The 26,439-nt window shown below is 41.4% G+C and overlaps 2 protein-coding genes across 2 annotated transcripts in view; one reads left to right on the top strand and one right to left on the bottom strand.

Moving 5' to 3' along the window:
* Positions 1 to 5,188, top strand: part of FREM3 (FRAS1 related extracellular matrix 3) — a 122,306-nt gene extending 117,118 nt beyond the window's left edge. Inside the window, exons 22-24 of the mRNA XM_073341227.2 lie at positions 80 to 267; positions 353 to 499; positions 1,505 to 5,188. Of these exons, the coding sequence (XP_073197328.2) occupies positions 80 to 267; positions 353 to 499; positions 1,505 to 2,011 (842 nt within the window). The 3' untranslated portion in view covers positions 2,012 to 5,188. The remainder of the gene's footprint in view (positions 1 to 79; positions 268 to 352; positions 500 to 1,504) is intronic.
* The window catches only part of SMARCA5 (SNF2 related chromatin remodeling ATPase 5), a 44,584-nt gene continuing 22,558 nt past the window's right edge, over positions 4,414 to 26,439 (bottom strand). The window contains exons 12-24 of the mRNA XM_073341228.2: positions 21,381 to 21,502; positions 21,147 to 21,299; positions 19,848 to 19,984; positions 18,700 to 18,844; positions 18,358 to 18,477; positions 18,013 to 18,123; positions 14,924 to 15,037; positions 14,554 to 14,676; positions 12,071 to 12,203; positions 8,800 to 8,918; positions 7,494 to 7,706; positions 6,406 to 6,516; positions 4,414 to 4,713 (exon numbers count right to left, since the gene is read on the bottom strand). Of these exons, the coding sequence (XP_073197329.1) occupies positions 4,648 to 4,713; positions 6,406 to 6,516; positions 7,494 to 7,706; positions 8,800 to 8,918; positions 12,071 to 12,203; positions 14,554 to 14,676; positions 14,924 to 15,037; positions 18,013 to 18,123; positions 18,358 to 18,477; positions 18,700 to 18,844; positions 19,848 to 19,984; positions 21,147 to 21,299; positions 21,381 to 21,502 (1,667 nt within the window). The 3' untranslated portion in view covers positions 4,414 to 4,647. The remainder of the gene's footprint in view (positions 4,714 to 6,405; positions 6,517 to 7,493; positions 7,707 to 8,799; positions 8,919 to 12,070; positions 12,204 to 14,553; positions 14,677 to 14,923; positions 15,038 to 18,012; positions 18,124 to 18,357; positions 18,478 to 18,699; positions 18,845 to 19,847; positions 19,985 to 21,146; positions 21,300 to 21,380; positions 21,503 to 26,439) is intronic.

The raw sequence follows: 26,439 nt of genomic DNA, 5'->3' as shown, positions 1-26,439 counted from the left end.
TTATTACGTACCATTGTTTGTACAACGTGAAATGAATTACTTCCTGTGTGGTTACCAAGTGTTTAATTTGCTTTTTTAGGGTCTGAAATTTATGGCCTAGTGATGGTGGACCCTGTTCAGAACTTAGGAGACTCTTTCATCTGCAACATTGAGAAGGTGTTCCTGTGCACTGGGGCTGATGGATATGTGCCCAAATACAGTCCGGATAATAAGGAATATGGGTGCCTGGCTGACTCACCTAGCCTATTGTACAGATTCAAGATCCTGGTATGTAAATGGTTAGTTCACATAGAGTAATTTAGAAATAAAGCTTGAAAATAGTAATCTGGCAATGTTTTATTCACTCCCCCAGGATAAAGCTCAACCTGACACTCAGGCAGAAGTGTTTGGAAATGTGAAGTTTCATGCTAAATTAGCTATTGATCATGCAGATGCTTTTCCTTTAGTAAAGCAGCCTGGTTCTGATGGTTTCAGTCTGTCATCCTCTCCTCTCTTCCAGGTAAGTTCTCTGGTATTTATGTTATACAAAAAGCTACTCATGGGAAAAGGATATTATCTCCATTTTATCATCATGGGCTACTTTGGTTCTTTTTACTCTATCATGCTCACCTGTGATCTGGAAACCAGCCAGAAGAGTCACCCAAAAAAACAAAAAACACCCCATGAAAACCATAAACCTATCTCAAGCAGCTGCTGAGCCTCTAGGGATGTGATAGGTGAACTCTCCCTCCTCACCAGCGCTTTTCAGTATTTTGCTTGTGTGAATTAGCTACACTTTCTTTAAATGGCTTTCTACCTTGAAAAGCATGAGATCTTCTGACTCAACAGATCAGCTCCCTGCATGTATTTATTGTCATTTGTACTGCTTTTTACTACTGCTAGTTCTGTAGATTCAGCACAGGTAAAAGAGGGAACTAGATTTTTTTTCTTCTTGTGTATCAGCATTGTGTGTGCTCTGCCACACTGTAGACAATGGGGAGGGTGAATTCCCAAGCACACCAGAATGTTGTGCCGTAACTGCCCTGGGTGGATGCTGGTGCCTGGTTCACATTAACATGGTCCTGTTGGAAAGAAGACTGACCTCGAAGTTACTTAGTTTCTGTTAGTACAATGTCCACACAAGGCAGTTACAGCACAGTATTTTGGGGTGCTCGACAAGTCACGCTGCTCCAGTCTGCACTGTGGCATACTGTAGCCAAGCCCTAAGTGTGAGCTATCTCGATGCGAACTGCTGAAAACAATGAGATTGCATGGCTTTGTGACTGGGAGCAGAAACTAGAGCCAATGGTGTTACTAATGGGGATGGGCCAAGATTAACCTAAAGATGCTTTTATAGAGAAGCACAATTTGAAGAACCCGGTTTGAGGGTACTAGCAAATGGAAAAAGTACTTTTACTTGAAAGCTGTGCACAGCTGTCTAGGCACAGATGTTGCAAGTTACTGTTTTTTATCATCTCCTTGTGATTTCAATGTATAGTAAAGAGTTTTTTTGTTTTGTTCAAAGGTAGCAGCAGGACGAGAGTGGTACATTCATACAATTTACATGGTTAGGGCAAGAGAGAATGCTAACCGAGGCATGGGCAAGAGAAGCCTAGAGCATCATGAGGCACTCAGCAGCACCAGGACCCCGAAGCGCAGTCGGAGAGCCAATCCTGATGGCCCTGCCCTCACACAAGACATAGGAACAAATAAAAACAGGGGCACAAACATTCAGCATATAGTCCTCTACCATTCCAGTAAAATCACCCAGAATGATCAGTTCCTGGCAGGTGAGCCGTATCAAAGACCAGTATTGGAAATCACTGGTAGAGACTCTGAAAACAGCATAATACCTGTTGTGGGAGGAGCAGGCGGGCTGCTGCTTCTGATCGGCACTCTGGTAGTCATTGTATTTCTGTTAAAGCAAAGGGGACAGTCCTCTGATAGGAAGAGGAAGCCATCTGTCACATACTCCAGCAGCAGTGCAACTATGACCACCCCTAACAGCAGTAGTGACTGTTCTGAAGTGTAGGGGGCTTCTCAAAGCCCAGTTCTCTGTCCTTCTAAGATGTCATTTGCCTGAATTTGCTTTTGCAATTAAGTGTCTGGCTGACGACTTTGCACAGATACGTAATTGGTTGGGTCATGTGTTAGTACTAAAACCAGGTTCAGGCGTGAATGATTGATTTAGAGTTCAAATCCGTTTTCCAGGAACAAGAGAGGACCCTGGGGGTTTTTTGAACCAGTGTAGGTACAACTAACTCTGCCTTTATAGCCACTCTGTAAACCTGATGTTTAGTTGCTACAGTATAGATTTATTTTTGTGAAAACAGCAGTATGTATAGTGAAAATTACATAAATCTCTGAGGAAGAAAATCAATAAATTCTCTTCTCAGATCTTAGTAGGGATATTCAGTGCCAATCAAATCTGCTAGTCAGACCTGTGGGAAGATCAGAATTATTGGACACCTAGCGGCTGTGATTATCAAAGAAGAACTTAGTACTTGTTGGCTACACCAATGTAGAACAAAGACCATTCCCTGACCCCCTTGAAAAATAGTAATTTAAGGGAATGGTAAAGTTCTGTAAACTAACAGATAAGTAAAGGCTATAAACATTACTCTCAGAGTAATGAAAGAATATGTAACATGCTACTCCATAACTATTTTAGAATGTCCTTGATTACTACTAAAGACTACTGTAATCACTTGAATTTAACAAGCAAATTATAAGCTCCTACATGAACAGTCATGGGTCAAGGAGGAGGATGTGGGAATTCTGCCTCTTGGCTGTCAGCACCTAGTAAATAACTCCAATGAAAATCACTGTCAAATCTGTGTAATTAAGCTGAGTGAAAATTATGTAGGATTTAATCAATCAGGACTTGAGGCAATGGTACTCTGGGAAATGTCTGTCCTCAAAAAAAGTTAGTTTCCTATCTTTGGCTGAAAAAGGATCTCAGGATGCATTATTTAGTCACATAGAAAACAAGCAGCAATTTGTAGCTCAATTAGTAAGTACAGAATAATCACAAAAATCCATAGCATAAAGTGTGCAGTTGCAGCTAAGAAATCCATCCGGTAAGTTATGTGCTCTGCTCTCCAGTTCACAAAGGTATACTGTAAAAATTTACATTTATGATGATATATAAACTTCTTGGCCTTGCTGAAAGCAGAAACAAAACAATTTCAGGCTTTTGTTTGGTGCTCTTAGCTGCCAATTTCAGTTTCGCCAGGGCGCTAGATTATAAACGTACTTAAAAGCCATATACAACCACTCCTGTTACAGTATTCAAAGGGAAACAATATTTGTAGAGGTTAATTATGGTACAACATTTCCGGGGCTCCTCTTACGTCTTTTTATGCTTTTGGAAAGTAGAGGCAGAACTCAAGTAGTAAATGCAAAAGCAGCATTATATTGTACACTTGTGTGCTAAAACAAAAATTCACCATCTGCAAGTAGTGAAATGGAAGGAACACTAAATTGTGAACCAACCCTGATGCAGTGTTGCTGTACAGTATTAAACAAGTTGATTTTGTAGAGATCTATTTTGCTCTGTTCCAAATTCTCAAATACCACATCCATCTTTGTGGTATTTAAGAAAGGGCTTAATCTTAGAAAACTTTGTGCAAATGAGCATCCTTGCACAAAGTGAGATTTTTCTGGTTTTGTAGAGTTAGTTTGCCAGTCCTCCAGAAAATGCACTGAATTAAAGTCTCACATTCAGAAACACCAGGGACAGCATATCGATTTCCTCGCTACATGATTGTGCCCATCCTGCAAAGTTACTCAGTCAACATTACAGAAGTGTGAGAAAGCCATGAGCTGGGCCAGAACACTGAACTCAGTTGCTTTTCTTTTACATCAGACAAAATGATAGTCATTTGTTTTTTTCTTAACCATGTAGTTCTAACTTGACTGGGTCTTGACTTACTGAAAGCCGCCTATACAAATGCTCCTAGCTAAGGCTGTTGTCATACTATTAATTTCAGTGGAGTACAGAGATTCAACAAAGTAATTTTACTTCCACACTCACTCTGGCTTGCGAGATGAGCTATTTTGGCCTAATCCACAGATTCGTGGCAAATCTGGATATCCTTCATAGATTCCAATGTGTTAGGGCAAAGCAGAACACTGTAGTTATACTTCCATCACTTTTTGTTGAGTAGTTCACCAACAGATGCTGTTTGAGGTCTGTAAATAAGTAGCAGGTCAGAAAAAAAACCCTAGAGGCCTACAAAAGTTGGTGGACCACACTTACATGTCTGTTTAGCACTCTTGACTGGAGTAAGCAGTCACTCCAATTACCACACAAATGTCAATCACAAAAGGGGGGGAGGGGGAATATCCACAAGAGTTTGAAGTTACACAACTCTAAAACCAGTTCACAAGCTTTCAGCTGGAGCGCTTTAAAAGAAAAAGTCAACTGAAGCCTTTTATTAATAAATGAAGCCTATTTTATTACTTTAATGGTAAAAAAAAGTTCAGCACAGCTGTTGCATTTAAAAAAGTGAAACTACATTAAGTACTATGTTTCTAGTTCAGTAAACAGATGAACCTGATGTCCTTTAATGACATAATAGTTGAGCATTGTACAGTACATCTTATGAAGACCCGTAAATTAAAGAACTACTTTTTAAAAATTTAGTGATTACAAAAGTTCAGCATTCACAGCTTTAACTTCTTTTTCCTGCCTCGACCATCAGGAGTACCATCCATTTTACGCTTCTGTGCCTGTAAGATAAATATATGGGTCACTACGTTATTGTCCCCAAAATTTGCTTACTGTAACAAAAATTCCCACCTATTTGGAAACTGTATAATGTTAAAAGTGGGTTCAAGTTAACTGTTTGCTTGGCCAGTACCAATGGAGCACAGCTGTTTAAAACAGAGTCAGACAACCCTTATTTTGCAAGGACATTAAACAGTTCAGATAACCCTGGTCAATTTCCAGTATAGGGGAGGGCTCTTAGGCTTTCCTCTACTTAGCAGAAAGAGCTATGGACTTTACATAACATGCATGCTTATTTTTTGCAGAAGTGAATACCCAATATATTAACTGGGTTGAACAGTGAGTATTAGAGACTTTAATGACAGGTTTCAGAGGAACAGCCGTGTTAATGATGCTTTTGGAGCCTAAAGCATATTCCATGGTTATCTCCCTACTCAATCAGCTGCTGCCTTCAACTACTTATTCTGAATAAAGAAAAGGAGGACTTGTGGCACCTTAGAGACTAACCAATTTATTTGAGCATGAGCTTTCGTGAGCTACAGCTCACTTCATCGGATGCATACTGTGGAAACTGCAGTCTTCTGCAGTATGCATCCAATGAAGTGAGCTGTAGCTCACGAAAGCTCATGCTCAAATAAATTGGTTAGTCTCTAAGGTGCCACAAAGTACTCCTTTTCTTTTTGCGAATACAGACTAACACGGCTGTTACTCTGATACCTGTTATTCTGAATAAGTGAATGTTATCAGGGATAAGAGGCCTACAGCTCTTTAAGGTGGAACCAGTTTGGTATGGCAGGTCAGCAAAAGTTGAATAGCTGCATGAACAAGAGTAACACTGTCACACTTACAGAAGGGTGAATAATGAAGGTCAGAATTATCCTGTTGAATTTATACCCTAGAGAGGACTCCCATTTTAAATTCAAATCTAATGAAATTTAAGGGTGGTTCTACTCATGGCAGATATCAAATCTTCACCATATTTTTGCATAAGCTACAGTGTGGTGGCTAAACCAATTTGGAAACAATGCAAAAATAATGCCAAAAACTAGAGAACATTTTCATTTGAATTTCTTTGCCCATTTCTTATTGAAAGCATTTCTGTGCTAAGAAGGGTTGTGATAAAGAAATTCCCATTTTAACTTGCTTAGCATCTGCCTCCTGAAAGTCTAATTCATATCTACTTATTTTAGTAAAAAGCTTAAAATACAGCAAAGCCCTGCAAACCATATATAAACACAAGAAAATGAGCCTGGATTTTATTCTGTTTTATAAATCCGTAAAACTCAATCAATTTTTGATTGCAAATCTATTGCCACTGATGATGCAAGAAATTTAAAGAGCTCTGTGTTTCAGATTCCAGGTTGTTTCCAGGTCTGTAGTTACAAAACTAAGCTAAGATTTTCAAACCCAAGTGCCCAAAATAAAAAGCTACACCCTCTGAAAAATCAATTCACTTATTTAGGTGCAAAAGTATGGCTTTAGGAGCCTAGCTTCCAGGCACACTGGTTTGTAAATGTGTTAAGTAGATGGACCCATAGAATGGCACTTTAGGCACCACTTTTGAGAAGTCACACTATTTTCCAGACACTTGATAAGTACCCAGTACTTCTCAGACACCAGAGATGCAGCCTATAACTAGGTAATTTTCTTCAGCAAAGCATTTGAACAGAGATTTAAGATGCATTAAAACTCACTGAAGAAGGCTTTGGTCCACGTTTCTTCTTCTCTGCCTTCTCCTTTTCTTCCAATTCCATGTTTTCTCTTTCAATCAAAGTGATTAAGGTATTGCATCTCCTCTGTAGCTCCTAAGTTACACACAAGATAGCCATTTGATTACTCCACCTATATAGTACCTATCTTCAGACATGGTTTTTCACATCAGTTGTACACTTGGAGGGTGGCGGGAAATTATAAAATTTTATAAACTCACAAATTCAAGACCTTAGTGCCATTTGAGTTGTTACTTATGCCAGTGTTTTAACAGACTTCTGTATTTAACAGTGCAAAGTCTTGAATAACTAACATTTAATCCAGTCTCAAAACACCCAACAAGGTTTGAATGAAACCCACAGTGAAGTTAAAAACTCCATTTATTTATTCCAAAGTTACCGCTATTTGCTGGTTTAAAACCAAACCCTTTCAATATTAAGTGTTTATGCTTTAATTTTCAGTTTTGATATTAAAAAAAGATCCTGTATTCTAAAAAGACATTCTGTACCACACAAGCCTATATTAAAGTCTCATATGAACTGAGGCAAGAATATTTGTTTTTCCAAATGTGCAGAAACAGGTTTGTTTTACACAGTTCTACAGTCAAAGCTATTCGTAAGATTAAAAAGGAATCAGGATTAAGCTACAGATGCTGCATACAGGAACCAAAAGCCTAAACTTCATTCATCAATTTTCAATAGTGAAAACTTTTTATATATATATATATATATATATACACACACACACACACACCCACGCACACACACACACACACACACACACACACATCATATTCTGATGAGCTTTGCAGCCATTTGATCAGTGAATTCATCCTGCACCTCAGACTACTTGCCCCCTGCCCACTATTTCTTCTCTATAGGAACCTGCGTATTTCAAAGGCCATTAAAAGCCCTGCCATGAAAATGTTCTCTCCCTGGTAGAGTTTGTACACACAGGTTTTAAAACAGAACAGACAAATATAAACTTTATGTGGATGAGAATGTCTTGTGAATAAAAACAATGAACAAAAGGATCCAAACCATGGATATCCAAAAATGGTATCCAAACATACCATTGCAGTTCTGGACTTCAGGAACCAGTCAAATCTGAACTGGGGAGAGTTTCGAATACACTGTCTTAATTCATCATAAACATTTTCTTTATCAAATCCTAGCTTGTGAAGCATACAGATTAGAAAGCGATCCTCCTCCTCTGTATAATTCTTCCCTTTGTTAGTACCATATGATATTCTCAGCTGGTGGAAAGGTGCTTTATATCTGCCAATCTAAAGGAAAGACCGACAAGGTTTGAGTACACAAAATTAAGGAACAACTTAGATTAGAGACAAATGTTTCATATCAAGCTACAGATCACATGCAACCAATACTAAAAATACATCATTTAAACAGTCCATGACACACAAATGGTAGTCAATTAAAATTGTAAAAATAAGTCAAGTAGATGAATCCAGCTTGTTCAAGGAACAAATTCAGGTGATGAATTTACCAGTTTAAATGTTTGAATAGCAGCACGGGTAGCTGATCCAGACATGTTTGGTGACTAGTAATCTTTTCTGACCAGCTTTAAGATTTTGAGTCCTGACACCACTGTCATATTTGCAAAATTGATATTCAGATCCCACTAGCAGTTCAAGAGTAGATTTATATTAACCCAGTTGCTGAACGGTAGATATTTTTATTAAACCCTGTTACAATTAAAAGCTCTGAAGATCAGTACAGGTTAATATCAAAATCAGTAACCGTCTGGACAATACCTCTGCACAAAGTAAATTTGTTACTTAAGAAATGTGTATTTTACTTAAAGAGCATTTTACCCCATGTTGCACCCCCACAGATGAAAGTAAAGTACTGTGGTTCAATTACATTCTGACAATGGAGTCAGAATTCCCTCTCTGTATAAAGTGAGTTTGGCTAAATACTTTGGAAGAGCTGGATTTTTTCAAATTTGTGTTTTTCACATCTCCCAAATCTGTGCTAGACATTCACAGATCACAGGATGAACAATTCATATCATGAAACCACAAAGAGCTGAAGTAACTAGCAACAGATTAAGCCATAAAAACACCCAGTTTGACAGATTATGGGTATCAGCCAAAGCAGGAAGAGATTAGCAATTTATTGGTAAAGTAGCAAGTTATATGCAAGTATATAACTTTTTATGAAGGGGTAGGAAAGACCAGGGAGACAGTTGCTGGCAGTGAGAATAGTGTTGCTTTATCTCCGCACCCTTTTACATGGGCTCCAAACATACGACTAGTGCAGATCTCACCCCTATAAAGACTGGTAGCTAGAATTAGATCACGTTTAGCCCAAAAGATACAGGACAATAAAAGGAAGGAAAAAAAACACAGCAAATACCTTTGTGTCAAGTGCTTTTTTTATACTAATCCGCCTCTGAATTCTAGCTTCTCCTCTTTCAATCTGAGCCATGATCTTCTCTATGTCCTGGAGTTCGTTGCATCTTTCCCAGAACACAGCTAAAAGTTAAAAAACAAACAAAAAAAACCACTTGCTAGTCTCTTCTCACACATATGACTCAAACACCTTTATATGGTAAAAACCTGTTAAATGTTATTCACTTGCAGTTTCCTTTAGTCAGAAACTAATTCCTACTCCTGCATAACAGTGATAGCCATGGCACTACTGCTGATATAGGCACAAACTTTACATAATAAAGAAGCTCCAGCTGCTGAAACTAAGCTAAGCTGTGCTTAAAAACCATCTTTTCCACTTCCTTAAGTGCATGTCTACACTGAAATAAATACCCACGGCTAGCCCATGTCAGCCAACACAGACCATGGGGCTGTTTAACTGCAGTGTACATATTTGGGAACAGGCTAGAGGCCAGTTTCCGGAGCCTGCAAATGGGGAGGGTGCCTGAACCTGAACTTCTACACCGCAGTTAAAAGTTCCACAGCCCAAATCGGCTGACATGAGCCAACCACAGATGTTTAACTGCAGTGTAGACATACCCTAAGCCAGTGGTTCTCAATCTTTCCAGACTACTGTATCCCTTTTAGGAGTCTGATTTGTCTTCCGTATTCCAAGATTCACCTCACTTAAAACTATTTGCTTACAAAATCAGACATAAAAATACAAAACAGTGTCACAGCACACTATTAGTGAAAAATTGTTTACTTTCTCATTTGTACCATACAATTATAAAACAAAAACAAACAACTGGAATATAAATATTATACTTACATTTCCATATGATACTTGAGCCTGTTTGTCACTTGTGAGCCTTGTCTGAAGCCCAAGCCCTGCCACCCAGGGCTGAAACCCACCCCCTAATGCCAGCACTGCACTTGCAACGCCCCAATAATCCCTTCCTGTGACCACCCGTGGACCGTAGGTTGAGAAACCTTGATCTAAATGAGTTGAGTATCCCCGGAAGACCTCTGAGTACCCCCAGGGGTATACGTACCTGAGGTTAAGAACCACTGTCCTAAGCCACATAAAATACTATTTTGAGAGGCAGGGATAGAAAAATGGAGGCGGCCATTAACTGTAGATCTTTAACTGGGAACCCAGTTATCTATCGGATATGGATTATGATGGTGACTGATACACTAATAGAAAAGGAGTACTTGTGGCACCTTAGAGACTAACCAATTTGAGCATGAGCTTTCGTGAGCTACAGCTCACTTCATCAGATGAAGTGAGCTGTAGCTCACGAAAGCTTTTATGCTCAAATAAATTGGTTAGTCTCTAAGGTGCCACAAGTACTCCTTTTCTTTTTGCGAATACAGACTAACACGGCTGTTACTCTGATACACTAATGACATACTAAAAATAAAATATTTAGCACCTGGTTCATTACTTCTCAAAGAAGCTTTAAAATGCTTTACAAACACAGGCCAATAGTCCCATTTTATAAGAATGGGGCTTCAATGTTAGTTGGTCAAGATTACACAAATAGTCCTTTCTCCTTCTGGTCCGGGCCGCTCCTCACTCTCCCAACCCTCAGGGCCCCTTCTTTGAGAGCTCTCTATACAGCTGCGTCACCACACTTGCTCCCAAACGCAGCCCCACTGCTTGATATGCTCACCTCCCATACCAACTAAAGCTTTCAAACACGTATATCAATGTTTAAAAACCTTGTTAGATGGGAAGTGAGAAGCAGGTCAGAATAAACCTCTGGCTCACCCAAGCAGAGTTAGTCTGGTGATCCACAGGCAATTTGTTGATTTGGAGCTCCACTGGCTGGCCCACTTCTTCCCCAAAACCAGGGAAACACAACAGGTGGGACAAACTAAAGGGTAATCTAGGCTGTATTAGACTGGCCTCCCCACCCAGTCATGAACAGGAACGTCAGCACTTCCATGCCTTCCCCCACTTGCATACCATGCAGAAGCCTTATATACACAGTTGAGAGTGGGGAAGTGATAGAACATGGAGGGCTTTCTGCACACAAGACACACGCCCGTCCCTCCAGCTTCGTTAAGTCATAACCCAAATACAGCAAGAGTTCCATTCTGGCACACCTTGTTAGATTTGTCAAACTGGGACTCCTCTCTGGCAAACCTGATGTCTGCCAGAAGATGACGATCTCCCCAAAGTGGGGTGGACAGCTCTGTGCCTGGGTGTCTCTTCATCCGCAAGTCTACCTCCCACCATGTCCAAAGCCAGTATTACTAAAGAGAGGGTTGGTCAGAGAAGAGAAGAGAAGAGAAGAGAAGAGAAAAGAGAAGAGAATTGCAGCTGAAGGTGCCACAGGGGCAGGCCTATCCACTCCACTGTAGGAGTGCATCATCTTCCGACAAGCCTCCTGTGGTTCATCAGAGCAGAATGAGGAGCTGTCCGGATTGGACCAATCTGAACAGGTAGTCTCAGGCATTATTCCTCCCAACCTCATTCCAAACTAAAAGAGAAAAAGCATTTCTCCTCTTCACTTCCCCCCACACCATTCATTAGAGTGAACATTCACAATAACAAAGGAAAAGAGAAAAATTATTGTGTCTGTAACAGGAAAGTGAGGGGTGGGACTTGGAACCAGGGAGCAGTTTACCTACTCTGAACAAGTAACTGGACTAGGCAGAGGGGCCAGGGAGTCAGCAGATGCTCCCCTGCTCAGCACTGCTTGCCAGTTATGGCTATAAAAGCTTATGGGCAATCTCTGCAGAAAAGTCCTATTGCTACACACTCCCTCAGGTACATCAGACCAGGATTCTCCCCCCTACCCACAGGACACAGCTGCCTCTGCAGAGGAGTTGCAACTCAACACCCCATTGCTACTAATACGAGGTAGACTAGGATTGGGGCAAGAAGGCTGGAGGGCTGATGTCTAAAAGTGTTGGAGACCGGGGGCCAGACTTATAAAAGTATTTAAGCGAAAGATGCAGACAAGTACCTCCTGGGATCCAACTCTTAGGTATCCAACTCTCCTTAATTTCAATCTCAGTGCAGCTTTAAACTACTAAGTGGCTATACGTGACTAAATAACCCATGTCCTTTTCCAACATCAATTATTTCACCATGTCTTAAAGAGCCATTATCTAAACTTCTCAAAAGCAAAAAAAAAATGTGTATGTTTACAGGCATTTCAAACTGGAAAAGTGCCAAAATACATCAGGAACCATCCACTACAAGTTAGTTATATGTTCACGTCATTCAAGGAGAAAACTACCTGAATACTCAATGACTTCCTCTGGGGTTTTTCCTTCAACTTCACGAGCTATATTTTCAATATCATCACGGCCCCATTTTTCATTAGCTTTGATGAACTGGTTAAAATCTCTTTTATTCCAGTTGGTAAATCCCTTGAAAGCAATAAGAAGCAATACAGACATCTTTTAGTTAACTGTGTTGGGTTTTCTTCATTTAAAAAACAAAAAAACAAAAAAACTCACGACATTAATTTCAATTTAAATACTAAAGACACACATACAAGACTCTAGGTGCAAGTATCACAGCACGCTACTACTGAAAAACTGCTTACTTTCTTTTATTTACCATATAATTATAAATCAATTGGAATATATATTCTAGTTACATTTCAGTGTATAGTATATAGAGCAGAACAACAAGTAATTGTATGAAATTTTAGTTTGTACTGACTTAGCTAGTGCTTTTGATGTAGCCTGTTGTAAAACTAGGCAAATATCTAGATGAGTTGATGTACCCCCGGAGGACCTCTGTGTACCCCAGGAGTAAATGTACTGGTTGAGTATCACCGCCTAAGCACAACAACAGAACACCAGTAGCATTAAAATCTGTTCTTGTACCGTTTGTTTCATGCTAATGTGAAAACATTTTCTCCACTAGAGCAGAGGGGGAGAGAGGTTACTCATCCTCCTCTCCCCCCAATACTGTTGCACAGGAGGATCCCAGAATTATAAACATTATCCCCACTTGTCTCTCCAGTCCCAAGTCCACTTTTCTTTTTCCATTTCAAGGTCCTAATCAAACACCCTCTTCCTCCACCTTCAAAGGTTTCTCCTTATAAAGGCATCCATGGATATTCTTTGAAGGGAATAAGCTCCCTCAGAAGCTAATCCTCTTAACAGCTCCATTGGTCATAGATAGCTGAACCACAAAATATATGTTAAAAATCCTCTAGCATGACCCAGTATATTTTGCAAGAATAGTCTCTACATCTCTCCCATGCACAAATGCTTTTGCCCTAACAGAAAGATTAGCTCTAGGTTTGAACTTGTGGGCTTCTGCCCACCCCTATACAGCAAAGAACGCTTCAATAAATGTCAGTAGTAAACGTCCTTGATGAGGATACTTATCCACTGGGAACTAGACTGGCTTATAAAAAAAATACCCTGATATTCCCCAACGGCTACCAGATTATAACCTGGTGAGTACCAAATTGGTCCAGTTTTGAGTTTAAAGCATTTTTTTCCACCTCAAATTTTATTTACCATTGTTGTTTTTTAAAATAATAATATTCACCCAGGCATTATTTTAGAGACAGCTCACTTGATTTGTTATTTGAAAAATTATCAGTACATTATTGAGAAGCTGAATTAAACTTGCTTTAATGAATATATCGGCTTAGTTATTTATTTCCTTCTCATAAGTAGGACTTTACGTTAATTAGTACCAAATTTCCCCTCTTTGCCTGTTGCCTCATGATACTTTGGGGAATCTATGTAAAACTTATGAATTCTGACTGATTTTATTAATTCTGTGTATATAACTAACTCTCAGTGTGTATTAAAATCAGCTGTTTGCTGACAAAAACTGTGTCATGTCACAAAGCAGCTACAGGATAATCAAATAAGTTGTTAACATGGAATGACTTTACCGTGGCAATCCAATGGACATGCTAAAGAGATTGACCAAGTGAAGGAAATTTGTTATTCCAGTTTGTCTGCAGGGAGGGAGTTGGGGCAATAGAAATTCCCCAGCAGAACAGAACAAAGGAAGAGGTGCTCACAGTTGGTGATAAAAGGCACATGTTCTCTGAGCTAGACGAACCATTTTACTATTGGACCTGAACAGGTGAGAAATCTTGAAGGCTTAGTAGGAGAGAAGGATCTGGGTACTTTGAATGGACTGGCCTAAAACAAACTCTTAAGAGTGGTGAGGACAATGGAGGGAAGGTTATTGCATGAGTTTGTAAGTCTCTATGCTTCCTCTATGCAAGGGAATGAGTTGGGGGTGGGGCGCACATTTAAGGCTTTGCAAACCTTCCAAGTTCTTGGAAGTACTCTGGGAAAAGATGTGCTTTTGCTACTTGGGAGACTGGGGATAGGGGTCAGCACTGATCTTGTGGCCTAAGGCAGCTGGACTGCAGGGTCTGAGAAGGGATACTAGAGAGAGCCAGAAGCAAGAGGCAGAGTCCTGATGCTGTTCAGACTCAGTGGGCTTAGATGCCCACAGGATCCAGTGTTTAGATCCAAATACAGTAGCATGGAGAGTGTCCAGCAGGGGGAGCTCAACGAGCGGCCTGCGACACCTAGGAGCTATTTTCCAAGTCTCATTCTGGTTTGTATCAGAATATCTGTTGGAGAAAGATGCTAGAACCAGATTCACAATTGCAGTTTGAGAACCAGTGGTCTATTCCACAGAGTCAAAAGGCTTTTCCTATATCTATCTGTAAGATAAAGCAAATGAAGTTAGGTACAACTGGAGGTTATTTTAAGAGAATGACCATACCTGTGTTAGTAGTTTCTCCTTCTCTTCTAACTCTTCATCATTAAGGGGATCAGCTTCATCAATTTTAAGCTGTTCTTCTTTTTGTGCTTGGGCTGCATTTGGCAAGTCTGGATTACGAGGTACCTGAGAGAGAAATTTCATCAGCTTTTACATTTCAGTTTCACAGAATTTAACCAGAACTCTCCAGATAAGAGCTGATTATTTTTTCAGAATGCAAAACAACAGTATTATGAGTGACAAATTATGAATTATGAGTGACAAAACAGCACACACAAAGTGTCATCATTAAAATATTTTTAATTGCAGTAATTAAAGTTTCTCAAGACAGAAGAGCACATACACAAATACTGTGTAAGAGCAGTTTTAATACCTTGTACCCAATAGTTTTTCTGTAATACAGAATCTCTTTTTCTAGTAGTTCAAACAAACGTGGAGGAAAGAACTGGAAATCTTGAACATTAGGTTGTTTCGGAGGTCGTGGAGCCTTAAAAAAATAAATAAATAAAAATCAAAGATATACTTTACATTTAATTCACTTTCAAGTTTAGTATGTTTTGCTTATAGTTAAATTTATTCAGAAACCATGTAATTTTAAAAAAAAAAAAAAAGTAAAATTGTAGTCCATCAGAAGGTAGACCAGGGTTGGGCAAACTACGGCCTGCGGGCCAGATCCAGGGCTTTGGATCCAGCCCGCAGGATTGCCCCCTGTGGTGCCACAGGCCCCTCGCCGCTCTCAGAAGTGGCTGGCACCACATCCCTGCAGCTCAGGTGGGGGACAGCAGAGGGCTCCATGCGTTGTTCTTGCCTCCAGGCACCACCACCCCCGCAGCTCTCACTGGTTAGGGATGGGGAACTGCGGCCAATGGGAGCTTCAGGGGAGGTACCTGGAGGCACAACAAGGGCAGTGCACGGAGCTCTGTGCCCCCCACTCATCCAGGGGCCGCGGCGCGACGTGGTGTCGGGCCAGGGCAGGCAAGCAGGGAGCCTAACCCTGGCCCCAGTGCACGCCGTTGCCACCCCAGAGCTGCTTTAGGTAAGCAGCGCTGGGCCGGAGCCTGCACCCCAGACCCCTCCTACACCCTGCCCCCCAACTCCCTGCCTTAAGCCCCCTCCTGCACTCTGCACCCCTAACCCCCTTCCCTGAGCCCCCTCATACACCCCACACCCTCCTCTGTCCCAATCCCTTGCCCTGAGCCCACTCCTGCACACTTCTTCCCCTCCCACATCCCACACCCCAACCCCCTGCCCTGCATACAATTTCCTCACCCAGATGTGGCCCTCAGCCCAAAAAGTTTGCCCACCCCGAGCTAGAGCTTTGGTTGTATAAGAATATACACAAGAACCTTTGTTAAGAGGTTAATAAACTTTGTTCTTGTTTCACAATGGAGACGGACACTGGCAGACCAGGTGCCAGCTGATGCCAAAGTCTTCATGTCTGGACATGAAGATACATAGCTGGAATCTATCTGGCTCACTTGTGGGTTAATATTGATAAAATAGGTATTAGAATTATAAGAAAGTGTTTAGTATTTCAACTCTATTGAATGTCTGACTTGCTGCATGCATTAATCTTTTACTTGTAATATCCATGCTCCGTATTGTAATGTAATATTTGAGCAGTTGTATTGTGAGCCTCTGACACTATGAATCACCATGCAGGAAAGGGACACTAGTGTGAAGAGTTGCTCTTCTACAAAAATTGTGATGCCCCTCCCAAAAGAGGAGACGCAATACCACCAGACAGGCTACAGTTGGATCTTACACCTGGAAACTCCCTACATCTGGATTTAAATCATGAATGGTGTGGAGAAAGTGGATAAGAAAGTGTTATTTACTCCTTTGCATAATTTCATTGGGTGACCACTGGTTTGTGTGTTAATAAGCAGCAGGTTTAAAACAAACACAAGAAAGTCTTCTTCACACAATGCAGTCACCCTGTGGTACTTGTTGCAGGGAATATAGTGAAGGTCAAAACTCTAATGGGGTTCAAAAAAGAATTAGGTAAGTTCATGGAGGATATGTCCATCAATAGCTGTTAGCCAAGATAGTCAGGGAGACAGCCCCATGCTCTGGTCCCCTGTTGTCCACTCGCAGATCCTGGCAGTCAGAGGCTAGGGACACCCAATCACTTGATGACTGCCTGTTCTGTTCATTCCCTCTGAAGCACCTAGCCACTGTCAGAAGACAGGATACTGGGCTAGATGGACCATTGGTCTGACCCAATATGGCCATTCTTATGTTCTTATGAGAAACCATCAACAAAAAGACGAAAGACTCTTATTGTTGTTCTGCTCCCATCCCCCGTAAAGATGAGTCATGAAAATGGACTCCTCCCATCAGCTGAGTTTGCAGCTCAGAGCATGCCTGGAGGGGATAAAAGCCATAAGGTACTAAGGATCTCCGTGCTGCTCAGACTCTGTGGGAGCGAGGTGTTTCTAGGCATAAGCAAGAGATCCCCAGCTGCTTAACCTAGGCTAACCCTAAAGAACAGTGCTTGCTTATTATAGAAGCCTCTATTATCTTTTGAAAGGTAAGACTGTAACTCACTTTTGTGTCTATGTTTCTTTGCTTTAACCTTGTAAATAACTCTCTAATTTCCTTTTCATATTTAATAAGTCTTCATATGGTTTACTATAGGATTGGCTACAAGTAGTGTATTTGATGAGAGACCTAAAGTATAATCAACCTGGGGTAAGTGACTGGTCCTTTGGAATTAGGAGTAACAAATATTGCTGTGATTTTTGATGTAAGGGGCCATGTATCACAGAGTAACGCTCACCTGTGTGGGATGACAGACTTTGTGATTCCGTTTTAAGGCTGTTGAAGTGCCTTAAGACTCTGAAGTTGGTGGGTGAAATCTAATTTTTAACTACCAGCGAATTTGGGGTTTGTGCCATGGTTTTTAACAGGTTGGTACTCATGCTCTTGTGCACAGTTGGGAGCATCACACAGTCACAACAAAACACTACTTCGTAATACTGTATGAGGAAAGCTACTGTTCATATTGTGGAAAGAAGGATAACACCACTGCACATCAAATGTAATATGAGTTGTTTAAGAAGTTAGAAACTAGGAGAACAACAACATTTTAAGTAGGACCACTGGGAAGGCCAAAGAATTGCTTGAGAAAAAGTTTATTTAAGGTAAATCTACTTAGGTATTTAGAATCTAATTCTAGACTTCTCACCCTCTCTTGTCCTTATCTTCCACCACCTGACTGAAAGATCTCATTCTTTTAATCTTCCTCTCCCTCCATGAGTCCTATGTTGAGATTCCTTTGAACACCAGTTTGCATCTTTAAAATGCCTTTATATACACCATTCATTTATTTTACAAAAATTTTCCACTGATGGAAATTTATAAAAAAGTGTACAAATTGATTTATAGTTGGAAGCAAGTAAGATAAGTCTGTCTTCTGTACATTTCAATCATTTTCTGGTTTAAAGTACGTCAACTCACTTTCGGTGCTTTTGGTTCACTGACACGAAGAGCTTCCCTGAAGTAAGCATCGACAGCATAGTTGGCTTTTCTTTCTCGTTTAGGTGGCTCAATCCACTCTGTGAATGCCAGCTATAATATTAAAGAAATAAATTAAAGTGACTTCAAGTTCTAAGGTATTTTATACAAAGTATAAATTTTACACAAAACTAGAACTAAAGTACGTGAAACAATAATAGCCTTCCACAAAGTTAACGAGCAAGGAAACCTTCATATTACGTATCACATGTTCACCAAACCAGCAACATGCAGTAAACATATACAAATACTACCAGTGAATTCTTCCAAAACAAATTCAGATATTACCTTTTGTTTCTCTCTATAATCTTCCCCCTCAAAGTTGTATACACTGGACTCCGTATCCATTGTAAAATTTCTAAGTGAACTTTCGCCCATCTTTGAGAGTTTCTCATTCATTTCTGCAGTCTGGAAAAGAAGTTATCAATGAGAAACACTTTTCAAAAAAGCTCCTCCTCATTCATGAGAGACACTCCAAAAACGACTTGCTAGTACGGATCTTAACGCCAAAAAACACACTCCTGATCTACTATGTAAATTTTAGTCTGAAAAATTTTAATTGCATTTGTAATGTTATTCAAATTATCCATAGTAGAAACACATCTCAGGTTTCTTTAATTTGCACCTCACCTTCTTTGCACCTCTTTCCAAAATACCATCAATATCATCATCAGTAATCTCACTCTCCTTTGAGGCAAACACATGCGTAGCTCCATGTCGAATCATCTGCAGCATTTCATCTTTTCCTATTTTATTCAGATTTTGATCCACCAGTCTTCCTGAAGACAAAAATATTGGAGGACAATACCTTATTGCAGGTATTAGTGATTTTAGGCCAATCACTTGGATGTGTCAGGAACAGAAAGAACACTTCCTTTCCCTCCTTGTTTATTATGTTTGTCACAGGCCATACATAAATCAGTCACAAGAACTATTTTCAACGTTTAAAAATTTTTTTTTTAAAATTGACAGAAATCTAGATAGTTAAGCAAGGACTGGTTCTTGCTTAGTAATACAAATTAATGGGGTCCATCAAAAAACAGACTCAGGATTTTAAGTCTTCCATGTAGCTTTTCATTCCTGGCCAGCATCTTCACAATTTCAAGTCCACATCTCCCTGTGCACATGACAGCAATAGCTATGGTACTTTTTAAAAATAACTGATTTCAAGTTAGACTAGTCAAAAAGTTAGCCCTTGAGCTTCAGCTTTGGCCCCCTTGCCGAGAATGGTGAGGCTCGGGCTTTGCACCTCCGGGGCACTGGGGCTTGGGCAGGCTTTGGTCCTGCCCTCCCGCCCCACGGGGTCATGAAGTAATTTTTTTTTTGTCAGAAGGGGGTTGCGGTGCAAGTTTTAAAACCCCTGAGTTAGGCTAATGTACAGAGTTACATCAGCCTTACTCTTTTATTCCATTACCCTAAAACTAGACACAGAAATGAAACTTTATTATTACACTTCCCTCTTAAATAAAAATATAAAAAGTGAAAATGCTTTAAAGTATACGCATTCTTAGCCATCTGGGATGCCCTAGTCATTCCATAATGCAGTAACAAGTGTTATGCTGAAAGATTGCCACACAAGAAAAAAAACAAATTTAAATTTATCATCCCCTTCCATCCTAAGAACAGGATATGAAATCATGGCCCTGCTGACTTCAATGGCCAAACTCCAACTGACTTCAATGGGGCCAAAATTTTACCCAGAATTTACATGTGAAAAAAAGGGGAGTGGCAAAGGAGAGAAATAGCAAAGTACAAAGGTAGAAAAGCTGTCAATACACTTGCCTTGTTGAATGACTATGGAATCCAAACGAAGTTTCATTTCTGCTCTTTCCACTATTCTTTCCTCCACAGTGTTGTCTGTGATAAATCTGAACACTCTAACGGTTTTTGTCTGGCCAATTCTGTGTGCTCGGTCCTATGCATAAAATTATGAAATACTCATGTCATTTAACATAGCACGGTAAAGTGTTTGTATTGAAATACAAATACATACAATTATTGCTTGAATTTAAATCAGGTTTTAAGAGAGTAGCTATCACCATACTTGTTTGTGGGGGAAAAAAAACAAAAAAATCCCTATGTTCCAAGTTAAAATCCTTTCATAAATCCAGTTGACATGGCCGCTCAAAGTTGTTATTGGCACTATGAAGCTTATTTAATGAGGTCTCTTGCACAGCGAACAGTGCACTTTGCTTAAGATTCCTGCCTAAAAGACATGATACATATTTTAAACAGATATTTCACAAATATTAAGGCCAAAAGAGATTAGATCATCTCGTCTGATCTCCTGTATATAAACAGCTCAGAAAATTTCACCCACTTATCCCTATATTGAGTTTAATAACTTGTGTTGGACTAAAGTATCTTCCAGAGAGGCTTTGCTTTCAAGTCTTACTTTGAACCATCACTGTTAAAAAACTATCATTTTCAACTGGAATTTGTTTGGCTTTAACTTCCATCCATTGGTTCCTGTTACGCCTTTGTTGTGTCATTCTTTTGAACAACCTTTATTAAGCATATCTGAAAATATCTGCAGCCTGGCTGAAATCCTCAGATTTTCAACATGCCAATGTGCACACAGATATCTGGTTTGTACATACATATTTTATAATTTATACCTTTAATATGAAAGTTTTAAAAATATTGACTTTCTTGTTCTGTAACGTGTAAGTCAATACATTGTTATCTCCATAAGATCAAAGACTGAGAAGCAACATTTTTGGATATAAAGATTAAGCATGTGTGCCCCTATAATGCAAGTTAGTAACAGAAAAGCTGATTCAACTCAAGAGATAATAGTGATGATTACTCCAATGTCTTAAAATGACAGATTAAGGCTTTTTTAAGTTTTAGGCCAAATTTGACCTAAGTGCTGTGCCCTTTTTAATTTCTGTGCTCCAAGAGTAGCTGACATCAGTCTTAATTTTAAAAAGACTGCACTATTGAATTAAAATGGACCAAAGTATATATAGAACCAAACCCAGGGCACTATGAAATGCAATATATACATTTGTATGGCAGTTCTGTAAGAAAAGCAAGTTTGATATATAATGATATTTCTGGCTTGGAATTCTTACCATAGCTTGAAGATCTACTTGTGGATTCCAGTCTGAATCATAAAGAATTACGACATCAGCGGTAGCCAGATTGATTCCAAGACCACCGGCACGCGTGCTCAACATAAACACAAACTTGGAGCTGTCAGGTTCATTATATGCATTAATAGAATCCTGTAGAAATAAGAAAGTAGTCAATGTAACTGTATATTTTGAGTACGCAATTTTATTTAATTTTTATTTTAATTAACTCACTTGTCTCTCATCATGAGGTGTCTGTCCATCCAATCTACAATACTCATAATTTCGCCACATGCAGTAATCTTCCAAAATGTCTAGTACTCTTGTCATCTGACTAAAGATTAATACTCGTGAGCCTATTAGAGGTGAAAAGTAAAATTGTTCAACAAATAAATAGCTAAGAATTTATATATAAACACTAGCTTTGGGGGTTTTATTTACTCTTAAACCTGTAAAAATTCATCAACGTGGGCATCTAGTTAGATTACATTTATTTCAAAATGTGACAGGTTTCAGAGTAACAGCCTTGCAGGAAATGGCCCACCTTGATTATTATGCACATTGTGTAGAGAGTTGTCACTTTGGATGGGCTATTACCAGCAGGAGAGTGAGTTTGTGTGTGGGGGGGTGGAGGGTGAGAAAACCTGGATTTGTGCTGGAAATGGCCCAACTTGATGATCACTTTAGATAAGCTATTACCAGCAGGACAGTGGGGTGGGAGGAGGTATTGTTTCATGATCTCTGTGTGTATATAAAGTCTGCTGCAGTTTCCACGGTGTGCATCCGATGAAGTGAGCTGTAGCTCATGAAAGCTCATGCTCAAATAAATTGGTTAGTCTCTAAGGTGCCACAAGTACTCCTTTTCTTTTTTCAAAATGTGAGAAACTGATAAAATGATACCTGAAAAATATTACTAAAACAAATTTTTTAAAATCTAATCTAGATTAAAAAAACTCCTCACTTAAAATTGTCCCAGTTAACATTGTTTCCTTGTTACATTGCTGATCAATTAGAGAACATGCTCGTTTAAAGTTGCACAATACTCCCTTATAACATTGTTTGGCAGCCGCCTGTTTTATCCACTGCTTGCAGAAAGAGCAGCCCGTTGGAGCTAGCTGGTGGGGGCTTGGAACCAGGGTGGACCAGCAGCCCCCCGCTCCCCCCCATCAGCTCCCTGCTCCCCTAAGTTCCCCATGCAGCAGCTGTCCATCAATTGCCAGCAGTTTAGCTGTCCCTCCCTTCACTGCCATATGCTACTCCTGCCCTCTGCCTTGGAGCCATTCCCAGGAGTCTCCTGCTTGCTGGGGGGTGTTCCCCTGCTCCTGCCCCCTGTTTACCTCATCTCCATAGAGCGGTGAGGGGAAGGGGAGGGGAGACAACAGGGCTCAGAACAGAGGGAGCTTGCTGGCTGCAGCTGATGTCTCAACTTGCTGATCTACTTAGAGTGGGGTAAGCGTACTTAAAGGGGCAGTGCGCATCTCTCTCTCTCACACAGGGTGTCTGTTTGCCATGCTGTCTCCCCTCCCTCGATTTGTGCGGCCTTGCAGAGTGTGAGGCTATGTTAACAACAACCAAGTGCTAGTTCATCTTTAGCAGTAAGGCATTCCCTGGGAAATATCCCACCCTCTGACTTCACCACCTCAACCAAACTTCACAATCATCATTGCTGTATACAGTATTAAATGTTAGAGAGAGAGAGAAATAAACTGGACAAAAGACTATTTTTTTAATATACAGATATATAAAATATAGTCTTTTGTTCAGTGAAATAAATTTCCCTGGAACCTAACCCCCTCTATTTACATTAGATCTTATGAAAAATTGGATTCGCTTAACATCATTTTGCTTAAAGTTGCATTTTTCAGGAACATAACTACAACTTTAAGCGAGGAGTTGCTGTATTAAAGAACTGACATTTAAGGTTCTAAAAACAGTTACTCACCTTCTCGTAAACGTTGTTCTTCAAGACAGGTTGTTCACGTTCATTCCAATCAGGTGTGCACATGTTGCATGGACGATAGTCGGCAAATTTTCCTTTAGCACCACCCGTTGGGTTGGCCATGGAGACCCCTTGAGTGGCACCTTTATGGCGCTCAATATATGATCCTGCTGACCCGACCCCCCTTCAGTTCCTTCTTGCTGGCTACTCCGACAGAGGGGAATGAGGGTTGGTATTGGAATAGACACGAACAACGCATCTCAAAGAACAGTTATGAGAAGGTGAGTAACCATTTTTGCTTCGAGTGCTTGTTCACTTCAATTCTAATCAGGTGACTCCCAAACTCTACCCTGGAGGTGGGGTTGGAGTCAAGGAACTACTGATTGGAGCACCGCTCTGCCGAAGGCTGCACTGTCTCCGGCGTGATGGGTGATGGCGTACTGAGAGGTGAATGTAGGCACCAATGACCAACTAGCTGCTCTGCAAATCTGTACCAGGACTTGGGCCAGAAATGCCACCAAAGAAGCTTGAGCTCTTGTGGAGTTTGCTGTAATAGGTGGAGCCGGGGCCTTGGCCAGCTCATAGCATGTGTGGATACAGTCTGCGATCCAAGACAAAATACACTTTGAAGAGATCAGGAGTCTTTCATCCGATCTCCAACTTCTATGAACAGTTGGCTCGATTTTCTGAACAGCTTAGTGCGCTCAATGTAGAATGCCAACGCCCTCTGAACATCCAGTGAATGAAGCAGTTGTTCCCGGGCACTGATATGAGGCTTGGGATAAAAAACAAGCAGGAAGATATCTTCCGTGGTACGAAAACGAGATACCACCTTGGGAAGAAAAGCTGGGTGAGGCTTGAGTTGCACCTTGAAGACTGTGTAAAGTGGATCAGAAGTTAGTGCTTTCAACTCAGACACCCTCCTAGCTGATGTGATAGCGACCAGGAAGGCCACCTTCCAGGACAAATAGAGCAAAAAGCAAGTTGCCAATCGCTTGGGGAGGGCTGGGGGGAGACGACAAGAGCCCGGATAATACCAGGTTAAAGGTCCCACACGGGTACTGGCTGACAAACATGTGGGTATAACCTTTCCAGCCCCTTCAAGCAACACTCTACCATGGGATTGGCGAATACGAAACAGCCAGACGCTCCCAGGTGGAAGGCCGAGATGTGTACTTTAATAGACAACAGTGAAAGGCCTTATTGTTTCAGGTGTAGGAGATACTCTAAGATGAGCTGAACTGATGCCTGTAAGGGAGCTATAGGATGCTCCTCACACCAGCATGTAAGCCCTTTCCACTTGGCTAAATAAGTGGCCCTGATGGATGGTTTCCTACTACCAAGAAGGACATTCCTGACAGGACTTGAGCACAGGAGTTCTGTCGGATTTAACCATGAAGCTTCCAGGCCATGAGATGGAGGGTCTGAAGGTCTGGGTGGTGAAGGCAACCATAGCCCTGTGTGATTAGGTCAAAGCAGAGTGGTAGAGCTATTGGGTGGTCCACTGATGGCTCCAAAAGCATGATGTACCAGTGCTGATGGGGCCACACTGGAGCAAGGAGGATTACCTTTGCCTTGTCTCTGCAGATCTTGAGTAGTACCCTGTGCATGAGATCGTCTCCCCAGGGTAGCAGGAATGCACCCAAGAGGGAGCCTGGGCTGTGGTTCTGAAAGGAGCAGAACATCGGGCATTTCCTGTTGTTCCTGGTGGCAAACAGGTTGACTTGGGGAAAATCCCCACCATTGGAAGATGGAGTGTTTGATATCGGGTCAGATAGACCACTCGTGATTGTGAACGATCTGCTGAGGTGGTCCGCTCATTCATTCTGCACTCCTGGGAAATAGGACACCTCCAGGTGCATGGAGTGGGATATGCAGAACTCCCAAAGTTGAAGGCCTTCTTCACATAGGGGGGAGGAACACGCTCCCCCCCGCTTGTTGATGTAAAACATGGCAGTGGCGTTGTCCGTCATCACTGCCACACAATGGCCTTGTAGTATGGACTGGAACGCTTGGCACACCAATCGTGCTGCTCGGACCTCCCTGATATTGATGTGAAGAGAGAGCTCATCTTGCAACCACAGCTCCTGCGTCTGGCGGCCCCCCAGGCGTGCCCCCCAACCCAACGATGACGTGTCCATTATTAGGGTCTAGGTGGGTTGTTGAAAGGAACTCCCTCGCACACTGTACGGAGGTCGAGCCACCACTGGAGGGACTGGAGTACTTGTAGCAACATAAGTACTGAGTCCAGCCTGTTGCGCCACGGGCGACATACAGAAGTGAGCCACACTTGGGGTGGCCTGAGTCTGGCATGCCTGATACGTAAGTGTAGGCTGCCATGTGGCCAAGGAGGGCCAAGCAACCCTGCGCCATAGTGGTCAGGTACTGCATGAGGCTCTGAATGATGCCTGCCATGGCTTGAAATCATGTGTCTGGTAGGTACACTTTCTCTTGTACCAAGTCCAGCACTGCCCTGATTAATTCTATTCTCTGGGTCAGTGATAGGGTTGACTTGTTCAGGCTGAGGAGGAGACCTAGTCTCTAAAACATGGATTGACTAGTTGGACATGAGACTCCACCTGCTCTCTGGAACGGCCCCACAGCAGCCAGTCTTCTAGGTAGGGATATACCTGTACCTGCCTCCTGTGGAAGAAGGCTGCTACCACCGACATGCACTTGGTGAATACCCAGGGCGTAGTCGATAGGCCGCATGGGAGGACCGTGAACTGGTAACGTTTATGGCTGACCACAAACCGCAGAAACTGTCTGTGCTGAGGTTGAATGGCTATGTGCAACTACGCGTCTTTCATGTCGAGGGTGGCGTACCAGTCTCCCGGATCAAGGGAAGGGATAATTGTGCTCAGGGAGACCATGTGGAATTTCAACTTTACCATGAACCACGCAGATGTAAAATGGGTCTGAGACCCCCACTTTACCTTGGGGATGAGGAAGTAAGAGTAGAATCCCTTGCTGCTTTGCTCCTGAGGAACCTCCTCCACTGCCCCTACATCTAGGAGCGATTACACCTCCTGGATAAGAAGTTGCTCGTAAGAAGGGTCCCTGAGGAGGGAGTGAGGGAGGGAAGGAAGGAAGCAGAACTGAAGAGAATATCCCACCTCTACCATGTGAAGAACCCATTGGTCCGATGTTATTTGGGACCATGCACAGTAGAAGTGGGATAGGCAATTCAAAAAGTAAGGGGGAAGATCTGGTGCCATGGTGGGTATGCCATCCTCAGGTGCACTTTCAAAAGGCCTGCTTTGAGCCAGACAATGGCTTGGTTGGGCCCTGGCCTTGCCCTGACTGGGAGTGGATTGGTTTGCACCTAAAATTTCTAGCCACCTGTAAAAGTCT

Source organism: Lepidochelys kempii, chromosome 4 (genome assembly GCF_965140285.1).
Source record: "Lepidochelys kempii isolate rLepKem1 chromosome 4, rLepKem1.hap1, whole genome shotgun sequence".
Classification (NCBI taxonomy): Eukaryota; Metazoa; Chordata; order Testudines; family Cheloniidae; genus Lepidochelys; species Lepidochelys kempii.
This window is presented reverse-complemented; position numbering and strand designations above follow the sequence as displayed.